Source organism: Scyliorhinus canicula, chromosome 9 (assembly GCF_902713615.1).
Source record: "Scyliorhinus canicula chromosome 9, sScyCan1.1, whole genome shotgun sequence".
Taxonomy (NCBI): Eukaryota; Metazoa; Chordata; class Chondrichthyes; order Carcharhiniformes; family Scyliorhinidae; genus Scyliorhinus; species Scyliorhinus canicula.
This window is the reverse complement of record NC_052154.1, coordinates 153,823,731-153,836,884: the sequence shown is the minus strand read 5'-3', so window position 1 is coordinate 153,836,884 and position 13,154 is coordinate 153,823,731. Positions and strand designations below refer to the sequence as shown.

General features: G+C 52.6%; 1 protein-coding gene across 3 annotated transcripts in view; it reads right to left on the bottom strand.

The window, feature by feature from the left end:
• Positions 1 to 259: 259 nt before the first annotated feature.
• The window catches only part of dkk3b (dickkopf WNT signaling pathway inhibitor 3b), a 49,168-nt gene continuing 36,273 nt past the window's right edge, over positions 260 to 13,154 (bottom strand). For all 3 annotated transcript variants that reach the window (XM_038807972.1, XM_038807971.1, XM_038807969.1), the window contains 2 exons: positions 8,159 to 8,315; positions 260 to 1,001 (listed from right to left, as the gene is read on the bottom strand). In XM_038807972.1, coding sequence (XP_038663900.1) covers positions 770 to 1,001; positions 8,159 to 8,315 — 389 coding nt within the window. In that variant the 3' untranslated portion in view covers positions 260 to 769. The remainder of the gene's footprint in view (positions 1,002 to 8,158; positions 8,316 to 13,154) is intronic.

Here is a 13,154-nt window from a genome sequence, read left to right as displayed (position 1 = left end):
TGAATCTGTGGGACTCTTTGCCGCAGAAGGCTGTGGAGGCCAAATCACTGAGTGTCTTTAAGACAGAGACGGATAGGTTCTTGATTAATAAGAGGATCAGGGGTTATGGGGAGAAGGCAGGAGAATGGGAACGAGAAACATATCAGCCATAATCGAATGGCAGAGCAGTCTTGATGGGCCAAATGGCCTAATTCTGCTCCTATGTCTTATGGTCTCTGCAGTGTAAGCACTAAGAATAATACACCAGGGTATCATCCAATGTCATATCTGTAAGGTGTCCTTTTATTGATTAATGCAACTGTTACACACACACTTATGAAAATATTTTCTTTAGGAAAAACAGCAAACTGTTGGCAGTTAAAATATATTTCTGAAAAAAGCATTGGAGAAATGGAATGTACTAGAAAAGTCAAACCAAACCATACTCAATCCTCTGATAGTCTGTGATGCTCCAAATATGACAAACATCCAATGCTAATGTTTCCAGCGCGACAATAAAAAACACTCCAGCCCAATTCGTTAACACATCTGGGGCAGAGTTACAATCCAAAGGGAGAAGTTACAATAAAAGGTCCAGTGTAGCGAGAATGCCAATTAGAACAACACTTTTTTTCAATGGATTGTAAAAATAAACCAACTACTAAGCCTGTAAGCGCTCTTGCTGTTCCCATTGCTTAGAAACAAGACTTGGTTTGGATGAAAGAGCAATGTTAGCTTTGTCAGTCCGATTCTGTTCACTTCCTACACCATCCTCAGCCCGGGCAATATTTCACACAGTGTCGTGCTCGTATTGTTCTGCATTTCTCTTGTCCAAGAGACCATTCACTGCAGGCCGCACCTCTTCCATATCTGGCTTCATGTCGGTGTAACTCTCCCCATTCCCAGGACCCTCCAGGGCAACGACTGGAGGAAGCAGCATTTCTTCCATTTCCACATACTGAGGAGGGTCTGTTGTGACTGTTCCCATCTCAGGATCCTTACACACGGACAGCAAGGCTTTACTGAGGAAAATGGTGAGAGAATGAAAGAAGATTTTAACAATCTCTTTGCATAATGTACATGATGTGACCATCGCTTCACACGACACGTGGTTGGAAGTGAACAGTGGTTTTAATAGTCTTTCAACAGAGCCTGCCTGCGACGAGATGAACTGGCAGCAGGCTCACGACTGCCAAGCTTTATACATCCAGTTAGTGGGAGGAGCCATGGGCAGAGCCAAGGGTGGAGCCCAGTACAAACTCCTCATCTCCCCCTATGGGCAGAGCCGCGCAACTGCTCGGATACCGAGCTTACATTGACACAGTACATCATACATAACAGTGTGAATTACACAGACTGTGATCCACCACAGTATACATATATATTATACATGTGCATCTGGCACATCCCAAACATGGCGACAGGAAGAAGAGTCAACCATTCCGTATTCCATTTAATCCCTTCTCTCCGTATCTCTCAATACCGTTACCCACTACAAATACCACTGAAATTACAAAAAAAACCGACAATTGCCTGGGTTTAGAAACAGATTCCTGTTCATCAACTTTGTGGAGTGCTTCAAGACACTTCTGACATAGAAAAGACACAACGTAAATGCAAGATGTTGCTGAAAACTTACATGTTATCACTTGCAAATATTTTTAAACAGAGAAACCTTGTTTAGTGAGCAGCTCAGTTGTCAGAATGTGGAATGAATTTGGTCTTTTTTACGATTGCAGCTTTAGTCAAATGTTTTGAGTATTTATTTGCTCACTGGAAGTTTGTGTCTATATTAAAGGGAACTTTAAATGATTATTTTTTTTAATTCACTCTTAATTGAGGTCTACAAAATTATGAGAGGTATGGACAGGGTGGATAGCAACAAGTTTTTCCCAAGAGTGGGGGTGTCAGTTACAAGGGGTCACGATTTCAAGGTGAGAGGGGGAAAGTTTAAGGGAGATGTGCGTGGAAAGTTTTTTACGCAGAGGGTGGTGGGTGCCTGGAACGCTTTGCCAGCGGAGGTGGTAGAGGCGGGCACGATAGCATCATTTCAGACGCATCTAGACAGGTATATGAATGGGCGGCAACAGAGGGAAGTAGACCTTGGAAAATAGGAGACAGGTTTAGATAAAGGATCTGGATCGGCGCAGGCTGGGAGGGCCGAAGGGCCTGTTCCTGTGCTGTAATATTCTTTGTTCACTCGGTGTTGGTGTCACTAGCAAGATCAGTATTAAATGCCCATCCCTTCCACAGCTGAGGGACTTGCTACATTATTTCAGAGGAGAGTTAAGAGTCAACCATGTTGTGTGGGATAGGAGCTACATACAGACTTGATCATGCTGGCAAAGATGGCAGGTTTCCTTCCCAAAAGGATATTATGAAACCAATTTGCTTGTTGTGCAATTCAACAGTTTCCTTGGCCACTTTTACAGAGACCAGCTTTTCTATTCCAGATTGAAAAAAATAATTCAAATTTTCAAACTGCAATCCAAATGAAGGCTCCTCCGACAGTGCAGCGCTCCCCTGGTGCTGGCCCACCGATGGTGCAGCGCTCCCCTGGTGCCAGTCCTCCCGCAGTGCAGCGCTCCCCTGGTGCTGGCCCACCGACAGTGCAGAGCTCCCCTGGTGACGGCTCTCCGACAGTGCCCAGCGCTCCCCTGGTGCTGGCCCTCCGACGGTGCAGCGCTCTCCTGGTGCCGGCCCTCCGACAGTGCAGCGCTCCCCTTGTGCTGCCCTCCCACAGTGCAGCGCTCTCCTGGTGCTGGCCCTCCAACAGTGCAGCGCTCCCCTGGTGCTGGCCCTCCCGCAGTGCAGCGCTCCCCTGGTGCTGGCCCTCCGACAGTGCAGCGCTCCCCTGGTGCCGGCCCTCCGACAGTGCCCAGCGCTCCCCTGGTGCCGGCCCTCCAACAGTGCAGCGCTCCCCTGGTGCTGGCCCTCCCGCAGTGCAGCGCTCCCCTGGTGCTGGCCCTCCCAAAGTGCAGCGCTCCCCTGGTGCTGGCCCTCCGACATTGCAGCGCTCTCCTGGTGCCGGCCCTCCGACAGTGCAGCGCTCCCCTGGTGCCGGCCTTCCGACAGTGCAGCGCTCCCCTGGTGCTGGCCCTCCGACAGTGCAGCGCTCTCCTGGTGCTGGCCCTCCCACAGTGCAGCGCTCTCCTGGTGCTGGCCCTCCGACAGTGCAGCGCTCCCCTGGTGCCGGCCCTCCGACAGTGCAGCGCTCCCCTGGTGCTGGCCCTCCGACAGTGCAGCGCTCTCCTGGTGCTGGCCTCCCACGGTGCAGCTCTCCCCTGGTGCTGGCCTCCCGCAGTGCAGCCCTCCGACGGTGCAGCGCCCTCCCGACAGGTGCAGCGCCCTCAGAAAAGTGCAGCGCTCTCCTGGTGCTGCCCTCCACGGTGCAGCGCTCTCCGACGGTGCTGGCCCCTCCCACAGTGCAGCGCTCCCCTGGTGCTGGCCCTCCCACAGTGCAGCCCTCCGACGGATGCAGCGCCCTCGACAGGTGCAGCGCCCTCAGAAAGTGCAGCGCTCTCCTGGTGCTGGCCCTCCCACAGTGCAGCGCTCCCCTGGTGCGGCGCCTCAGACAGTGCAGCGCTCCCCTGGTGCTGGCCCTCCCGCAGTGCAGCGCTCTCCTGGTGCTGGCCCTCCCACAGTGCAGCGCTCTCCTGGTGCTGGCCCTCCCGCAGTGCAGCGCTCTCCTGGTGCTGGCCCTCCCACGGTGCAGCGCTCTCCGACGGTGCTGGCCCTCCCACAGTGCAGCGCTCCCCTGGTGCTGGCCCTCCCACAGTGCAGCCCTCCGACGGTGCAGCGCCCTCCGACAGGTGCAGCGCCCTCAGAAAGTGCAGCGCTCTCCTGGTGCTGGCCCTCCCACAGTGCAGCGCTCCCCTGGTGCCGGCCCTCAGACAGTGCAGCGCTCTCCTGGTGCTGGCCCTCCCGCAGTGCAGCGCTCTCCTGGTGCTGGCCCTCCCACAGTGCAGCTCTCCCCTGGTGCCGGCCCTCCGACAGTGCAGCGCTCCCCTGGTGCCGGCCCTCCGACAGTGCGGCGCTGCCCTGGTGCTGGCCCTCCGACAGTGCAGCGCTCCCCTGGTGCCGGCCCTCCCACAGTGCAGTGCTCCCCCGGTGCCGGCCCTCCCACAGTGCAGCGCTCCCCTGGTGCTGGCCTCCCACAGTGCAGCGCTCCCCTGGTGCCGGCCCTCCGACAGTGCAGCGCTCCCCTGGTGCCGGCCCTCCGACAGTGCAGCGCTCCCCTAGTGCTGGCCCTCCCACAGTGCATCGCTCCCCTGGTGCCGGCCCTCCGACAGTGCAGCGCTCCCCTAGTGCTGGCCCTCCCACAGTGCAGCGCTCTCCTGGTGCCGGCCCTCCCACAGTGCCCAGCGCTCCCCTGGTGCCGGCCCTCAGACAGTGCAGCGCTCTCCTGGTGCTGGCCCTCCCGCAGTGCAGCTCTCCCCTGGTGCCGGCCCTCCCACAGTGCAGCGCTCCCCTGGTGCTGGCCTCCCACAGTGCAGCGCTCCCCTAGTGCCGGCCCTCCGACAGTGCAGCGCTCCCCTGGTGCTGGCCCTCCGACAGTGCCCAGCGCTCCCCTGGTGCCGGCCCTCCCGCAGTGCCCAGCGCTCCCCTGGTGCCGGCCCTCCCACAGTGCAGCGCTCTCCTGGTGCCGGCCCTCCCACAGTGCAGCGCTCCCCTGGTGCCGGCCCTCCCGCAGTGCAGCGCTCTCCTGGTGCTGGCCCTCCCGCAGTGCAGCGCTCCCCTGGTGCTGGCGCTCCGACAGTGCAGCGCTCCCCTGGTGCTGGCCCTCCGACAGTGCAGCGCTCCCCTGGTGCTGGCCCTCCCGCAGTGCAGCGCTCCCCTGGTGCTGGCGCTCCGACAGTGCAGCGCTTCCCTGGTGCCGGCCCTCCCACAGTGCAGCGCTTCCCTGGTGCCGGCCCTCCCACAGTGCCCAGCGCTCCCCTGGTGCCGGCCCTCCGACAGTGCAGCGCTCCCCAGGTGCCGGCCCTCCGACAGTGCAGCGCTCTCCTGGTGCCGGCCCTCCCACAGTGCCCAGCGCTCCCCTGGTGCTGGCCCTCCCACAGTGCAGCGCTCTCCTGGTGTTGGCCCTCCCACAGTGCAGCGCTCCCCTGGTGCCGGCCCTCCCACAGTGCCCAGCGCTCCCCTGGTGCTGGCCCTCCCACAGTGCAGCGCTCCCCTGGTGCCGGCCCTCCGACAGTGCAGCGCTCCCCTGGTGCCGGCCCTCCCACAGTGCAGCGCTCCCCTGGTGCTGGCCCTCCGACAGTGCAGCGCTCCCCTGGTGCCGGCCCTCAGACGGTGCAGCGCTCCCCTGGTGCTGGCCCTCCGACACTGTCCAGCGCTGCCCTAGTGCCGGCCCTCAGACAGTGCAGCGCTCCCCTGGTGCCGGCCCTCCCACAGTGCAGCGCTCCCCTGGTGCCGGCCCTCCGACAGTGCCCAGCGCTCCCTTAGTGCTGGCCCTCCCACAGTGCAGCGCTCCCCTGGTGCCGGCCCTCCCACAGTGCCCAGCGCTCCCCTGGTGCTGGCCCTCCCACAGTGCAGCGCTCCCCTGGTGCCGGCCCTCCGACAGTGCAGCGCTCCCCTGGTGCTGGCCCTCCCACAGTGCAGCGCTCCCCTGGTGCCGGCCCTCCGACAGTGCAGCGCTCCCCAGGTGCCGGCCCTCCGACAGTGCAGCGCTCTCCTGGTGCCGGCCCTCCCACAGTGCCCAGCGCTCCCCTGGTGCTGGCCCTCCCACAGTGCAGCGCTCTCCTGGTGTTGGCCCTCCCACAGTGCAGCGCTCCCCTGGTGCCGGCCCTCCGACAGTGCCCAGCGCTCCCCTAGTGCTGGCCCTCCCACAGTGCAGCGCTCCCCTGGTGCCGGCCCTCCCACAGTGCCCAGCGCTCCCCTGGTGCTGGCCCTCCCACAGTGCAGCGCTCCCCTGGTGCCGGCCCTCCGACAGTGCAGCGCTCCCCTGGTGCTGGCCCTCCCACAGTGCAGCGCTCCCCTGGTGCCGGCCCTCCGACAGTGCAGCGCTCCCCTGGTGCCGGCCCTCCGACAGTGCAGCGCTCCCCTGGTGCCGGCCCTCAGACGGTGCAGCGCTCCCCTGGTGCTGGCCCTCCGACACTGTCCAGCGCTGCCCTAGTGCAGGCATTCCGACAGTGCGGTGCCCCCTCAAGGATGCCCTTCTGACAATGTAGCATTCCCTCAGGATGCAAGAAATGCGTAATATTTAATTGGAGGAAGTTTCTGCTCATGCAGTGCTGGCTGTCGGACGAGCAGTCTGATAATTTAACAACATTAGAGGAGGGGAGAGAGGATGGGACTGGGTGCCATCAGTGTATGTATGAAAATTAAATCTAATAGAATCATAATTTTTCAAAGGAACGAACAATATATTTGAAGGAAGAATATTCAGGGCTTCAGGGATTTGGGACTAATTGTATAACTTGCCAAAGCCCTCCGAGGCACATGGGGCCGAATGGCCTTCTATACTGTAAGGCACCATGAAGTTATATTGATGTTTACATTATCCATACCACTGCTGCCACAATAATAAAAATAATTCTGGCAATCTAATTACAGCTCAGTGCCTGCCCTTAAAGACTCTTTAAGTCTATACACTTGAAGAGTTTTATAAATAGACTGCATTGATGATGACTTTGCCAATGAGAGGCATAGATAACAGCCATCTATATATGTGCTGAGCAGATGTTTTTCCTCAGTTTACTAATTGCCCTTTTTATCTGGGGTGGTGAGGGGGAGGGGAAGTTTAATACGGAAGGAACATGGAATTGTACATCAATTAAAGCTTTCACTGGATTAAATAAACCCTAACATAAGGCACCATTTAAGTTTGTCTCTGAGCCCAGGGTTCTGATTGAGAGCTTTTAAGTTTTATCCATCCCCCAATCAAGGGACAATTTAGCATGGCCAATCCACTGGCCCGGGCTGTGTTTGGCATGGGATGGTGGGGGGGGGTGTAATATGTCCCAGGGTGGGTGCGATATGTCCCAGGGCTGGGACAGAGCCAGGGTCCTCGGCACCATGGGCGAGCAGTGCTAACCACTGTGCCACCCGACTATTTTCAAAAGCAACTTAAAGCCTATTGGTTAGATTTTGCTCTTTCTGCACAACATTTCAAATCCCGCTAGTTCCCGCTGTGTCCACCTATGTGGAGATTTTCTTCATCAGATTAGTGTATGCATTTTATAAATTCGTAGCCTTCAACCCGTTACGTATTTGTGCAATCCCTTTTTTAAAATGCCCTCCTACTGATTCTGATGGAATGAGGAGGACTCCTTGGAACCTTCTTTCTGTGGGCATGTGCTGATAGGAAGTTGCTTCCCAGTGCTTCCTTGCCTTTTTTCCTTCCATGAGCCCATGCCTAATTCCTCTTGAACTGAGTGGCTTGCTCTGCCTTTGCTGGGGGTCTGGAATCACATGTAGCCCAGACTGGGTAAGGAGGGCAGATTTCCTTCCCGAAAAGAACCAAACTGGTTCTTTACAACAGCCAATGGATCTTTCATGGCTGTCATTACTGAGGCTAACATTCAGTTGCAGTTATTTTTATTAATGACATTTAAATTCCATCAGCCGTGGTGGGATTTGAACCCCTGTCCCCAGAGCATTAGCCTGGCCCCCTGGATTACTAGCCCAGTGACATTACCACCACACCACTGGATCTCCAGTTGCAGATCCTATCAAGTTGCCTGGAGTTTCCCTGCAAGCATTTCCAAATGACCTTTCTCTGCCACAACATTGTACATTGGGGCTCGAGGAATGCAGGAGCCCAGAGTCCCTCCAGCAGCTCTTTTGTCTTCACATTGCTAAAAACTCCTTTATTCTTGGTCATGAGGAGCTGGAATCCTACTGCTGAGCCAAGAGCTGATTACGTGCAGTCAACACCCGAATTATTCCCTGATATAAATGCACTTTGACTTGGCGACGAGAAGGATACAATTTGCTCTGCATTAATGATCTAACTTTACTGAAGCCCTTTTTTCCCCCCCCCATTGTCTTCCCACTTAAATGATTTTGATCATTTAAAAAAACAAATGTACATCCAGAACTTCATACCAAATAAATTAATTAAGGGCAACTTTTTTTAATGTAGGAAACTGCAGTTGTAAACCTAGGTTTCGAGTTAAAATCAGACCCATTCTCATCATACCAACACCAAAGCAATCCCGGATGCACAGACACCTACCCTTTAGGTTGACACATCAGACCCTTCGAGCAGGGACAGTGCTCTAAAGCTCCTTCTGGCTCCATCTCCCAAGTGATGAGGTCCAACAATCGGTGTCTCGGATCATGGCAGGGTCGTCCCTTGGTGGACAGAGGGATGCACACAGGAAACAACAGATCTGAGTGAAATCAAAAGACACTTTCTGACAATGTCAGTGAAGATTTGGACAACAGCCGTTTAACAAATACTCAAACCTCTCTTAACATAGCTGGCAAACAAACAAACTTGACTTTTCGGAGTTTACTAATAATGGAGATAGGTATTTACAAAGGTTCCATTTATTGTTCATTCCAGGTCAGATCATGAACAGTTTTGGGATGGACAAAAGCATTAAACCATAAAACAAAATGTATTTTGGGGTTGGCCTGTCCCTTTAAGTCTACTAAATGTAATTGCTGTAAGCAGACACAATCCTCGGCCAATCACGGTTTAACAGGTGAGATGAGAGCGACTGCCCTCGACATTAAGGCCACATTTGACCGTGTGGTATCAAGGAGCTCGAGCAAAACCGGAGTGAATGAATGAGAGTCGGGTGGGGAAAAACCTTCACTGGTTTGAGCCATACCTAGTATAAAGGAAGATGTTGCGGTTGCTGGAGATCAATCATCTCAGTCCCAGAACATCGCTGCAAGAGGTCGTCAGGGTAGTATCCTAGTCCCAACCATCTTCAGCTACTTCATAAGGTTAGAAGTTCGCCGATGATTGAACAATGCTCGGCACCATTCGCAACTCTTCAGATACTGAAGAAGTCCTTGCCCATGTGCAGCATGACCTGAACAACATTCAGGGTTTGGCTGATAAGTAGCGAGTTGTATTTGTGTCTCTACAAATGCCAGGCAACCACAACCTCCAACAAAAGAGAATTACCCATGACATATAAGGGCATTACTATCGCTGAATCCCCCCTTTAAAGGCCCTGGGATCTATTGTTGACAAGAAACTGAACTGGACCAGCTATATAAATACAATGGCTACAAGAGCGGGTTAAAGGCTGGGAATTTGGCAACACGTAATTTCCTCGTGCCTCCCCGAAATCCGTCCACCATCTATGAGGCTGAAGTCACGATGGGATACTCTCCACTTGCCTGAATGAGTACAGGTCCAACACCATCCAATAAGTTCTACACCATTCATTACAACCCATGTGTTCGCACTCCACCCACCAGCTTAAATATTCATTCCATCCTCTAACAATGCACAGTTGCATCAGTGTGTACCATCTACAAGATGCACCGCAGGAACTCACCAAGACTCCTTCAATAGCACCTTCCAAACCCATGACCTTTACCACCTGGAAGGACAAAGGCAGCAGATGTATTTGATCACCATCACCTGCAACTTCCCCTCCAAGCCACTCACCATCCTGACTTGGAACTGTATTGCTCTTCCTTCACTGTCACTGGGTCAAAATCCAGGAACTCCCTTCCCAACAACACTGTTGCTGTACCAACATCACATGGACTACAGCAGTTTCACCACCACCTTCTCAAGGATCATTAGGAATGGCAATAAATACTTGCCGAGCCAGTGACAATAATATGCCATGAAATAAGTTTTGAAAACTGCTGTAGGGTAGTCATTGGGGAGTGGTGATGGAACAGAGTGGGAGAGGTGGAGCATCGGAGTTGCAAGTATGAAAACCTACCTCGGGCATTCCACTGAAACAAAAACAAAACTGAAAAGTGACATCACAGGAATCTGCACTAAATTTGAAACAAAAAATGAAAACCAAAATGAACTAAGTAGAGGAGTAACTAAGCCAGAAGGTGAAGATTAGTGTATTTAACATTTAATATTTACGGTAGAAATCTAGCACCAGGGACCATATAGTTAATTGTAACTGTTTGATACTTATTTATTTTTTAATTAATTAATTAGTGCTAGAAATGTCAGTCAGCAGTGTAAATTGCTTTATCTGTGAGATGTGGGAGATCCATGACGCTTCCAGCGTTCCGGAAAATTACCTCTGCAGGACGCGTACCCACATGGATCGGTTGGAGCAGCAGTTGGATGCACTTCAGGGTATGCTGGTGGTGAAAAGCGTCATAAGCCAGGAGGTCAAACCCAAGGGGCAGGCAGATAGATGGGTAACCGCTAGAAGGAGCAGGCAGTCAGTGCAGGAACCTTCTGTGGCTGTCCCCTTCTCTAACATGTACAGTTTTAGATTGGTTGGGGGGGGGGGGGGGGGGAAATCGCCTGTTAAGGGGAAACAGCAGCAGCCAGAGCAATGGCTCCACGGCTGGCTCTGTTGTTCAACAGGGAGGGTCAAAGCTCAGCTGAGCAATAGTTATAGGGGACTCTATGGTAGGGGCACAGATAGGCGCTTCTGTGGATGTGAAAAGGACTCCAGGATGGCACATTGCCGCTTTGGTGCCAGGATCAAGGATGTCTCTAAACGGACACGGGGAATTCTGAAGGAGAGGGTGAACAGCTAGAAGTCGTAGTACACATAGTTACTAACAACATAGGCAGGACGAACAATGAGGTCCAGCAGAGGGAGTTCAGTGAGTTAGGTAGCAAGTTAAAAAACAGGACCTCTAAGTTTGTAATCTCGGGATTACTCCCTGTGCCACATGCCTGCGAGGCTAGGAATAGGAAGATAGTGCAGCTAAACATGTGGCTGAAGACCTGGTGTCGGAGGGAGGGTTTCAGATATCTGGACCATTGGAATCTCTTCCAGGGCAGATGGGACCTATCCAAGAAGGACACGTTGCATCTGTACTAGAGGGGCACAAATATCCTGGCCGGGAGATTTGCTAGCGTCACTCGGGAGGGTTTAAACCAGTGTGACGGGGGGTGGGACCTGGAGCAATAGGTCAGAAGGTGAAATAACTGAGGGGGAAACTAGAGAATAGGGCCAGTAAGACTCAGTGGATGAGCAAGTAGGAAGATGTTGCTGAACACAGCAGGACTGGTGGTATGAAGTGCATTTGTTTCAACATGTAGTAGGTAAGGCAGATGAATTTAGAGCTTGGATTAGTACTCGTGACTATGACCTGCTGTTATTAATCCAAAGACATTTTATATGCATATAAAGAGCAAGAGGGTAGCCAGGGAAAGGATTGGCCCACCAAGGACAGAGGAGGGAATCTATGCGTGGAGCCAGAGGAAATGGGCGAGGTACTAAATGAGTACTTTGCATCAGTATTCACCAAAGAGAAGGACTGATTTGATGATGAGTCGAGGGTAGGGTGTGTGGATAGACTGGGTCATGTTGCTGTCGGAAGTGTTGGTCGTGTTTACAAGTATTAAGGTAGTTAAGTCCCCAGGGCCTAATGAGATCTACCCCAGAATACTGAGGGAGGCAAGGGAGGAAATTGCTGGGGCCTTGACAGAAATCTTTGCATCCTCACTGGCTAGAGGCGAGGCCACAGAGGACTGGAGAAAAGCCAATGTTGTTCCTTTGTTTAAGAAGGGCAGCAGAGATAATTCAGGAAATTACAGACTGGTGAGTCTTACATCGGTGGTCGGGAAATTATTGGAGAAGATCCTTAGGGACAGGATTTACTCACATTTGGCAACAAATTGTAAGCGATAGGCAGCATGGGTTTGTGAAGGGGAGGTCGTGTCTCACTAACTTGATCCGAGTTTTTTGAGGAAGTGACTAAGATGATTGACGACGGTAGGGCAGTGAATATCGTCTACATGGACTTCAGTAAGGCCTTTGACAAGGTCCCTCATGGCACTCTGGTACAGAAAGTGAAGTCACATGGGATCAGAAGTGAGCTGGCAAAATGGATAGAGAACTGGCTCGGTCATAGAAGACAGAGAGTAGCGGTGGAAGGGTGTATTTCTGAATGGAGGGCTGTGACTTGTGGTATTCTGCAGTGATCAGTGCTGGGAACTTTACAGTTTGTACTATATATAAACGATTGGAGGAAAATGCAACTGGTCTGATTAGTAAATTTGCGGATAACACAAACATTGGGGGAGTTGCAGATAGTGAAGAGGATTGTCAAGAATACGGCAAAATATAGATCAGTTGGAGACTTGGGCGGAGAAATGGCAGATGGAATTTAACCTGGACAAACGTGAGGTAATGCACGTTGGAAAATCTGATATAGGTGGGAATTATACAGTAAATGGTAGAACCTTCGGGAGTATTGACAGGCAGAGAACACTGGGCGTACCGGTCCACAGATCATGGAAAGTGGCAACGAAGATGGTTAGGTAGTCAAGGCGCCATATGGCATGCTTGCCTTCATGGGTCAGAGCATTGAGTATAAAAATTGGCAAGTCATACTGCAGCTTTACAAAATCTTACTGAGGCCACATTTGGAATATTGCATACAATTCTGGTCGCCACACTACCAGGAGGGTGTGGATACTTTGGAGAAGAGGTTTACCAGGATGTTGCCTGGTCTGGAGGGCATTAGCTATGAGGAGAGCCATAATAAACGCGGATTGTTTACACTGGAACAATGGAGGTTGAGGGGAGATCAGATAAGAATTTTACTAAATTATGAGGGGCATGGACAGAGTGGATAGTCAGATGTTTTTTCCTCAAAGTTTTTCCTAGTAAAATGCAATTACTAGGGGACATAGGTTTAAAGTGCGAGGGGGAAAGGTTTAGAGGAGATGTGTGAGGCAAGTTTTTTTTTTTAAAAACACAGAGGGTGGTGAGTGCCTGGAACCGCTGCTGGGGGAGGTGGTGGAAGCAGATACAACAGCGACGCTTAAGAGGCATGTTGACGAATACATGTACAGGATGGGAATAGAGGAATACAGACTCCGGAAGTGCAGAAGGTTGTAGTTTAGACAGGCATCATGGTCAGCGCAGGCTTGGAGGGTCGAAGGGTCTGTTCCTGTGCTGTACGGTTCTTTGTGCTTTGACAGTGCCAAAGGCCAATTAGAGCTTAATTGCTGTACGGTTTTGCACGTTCTCCCCGTGTTTGCGTGGGTTTCACCCCCACAACCCAAAGATGTGCAGGGTAGGTGGATTGGCCACGCTAAATTG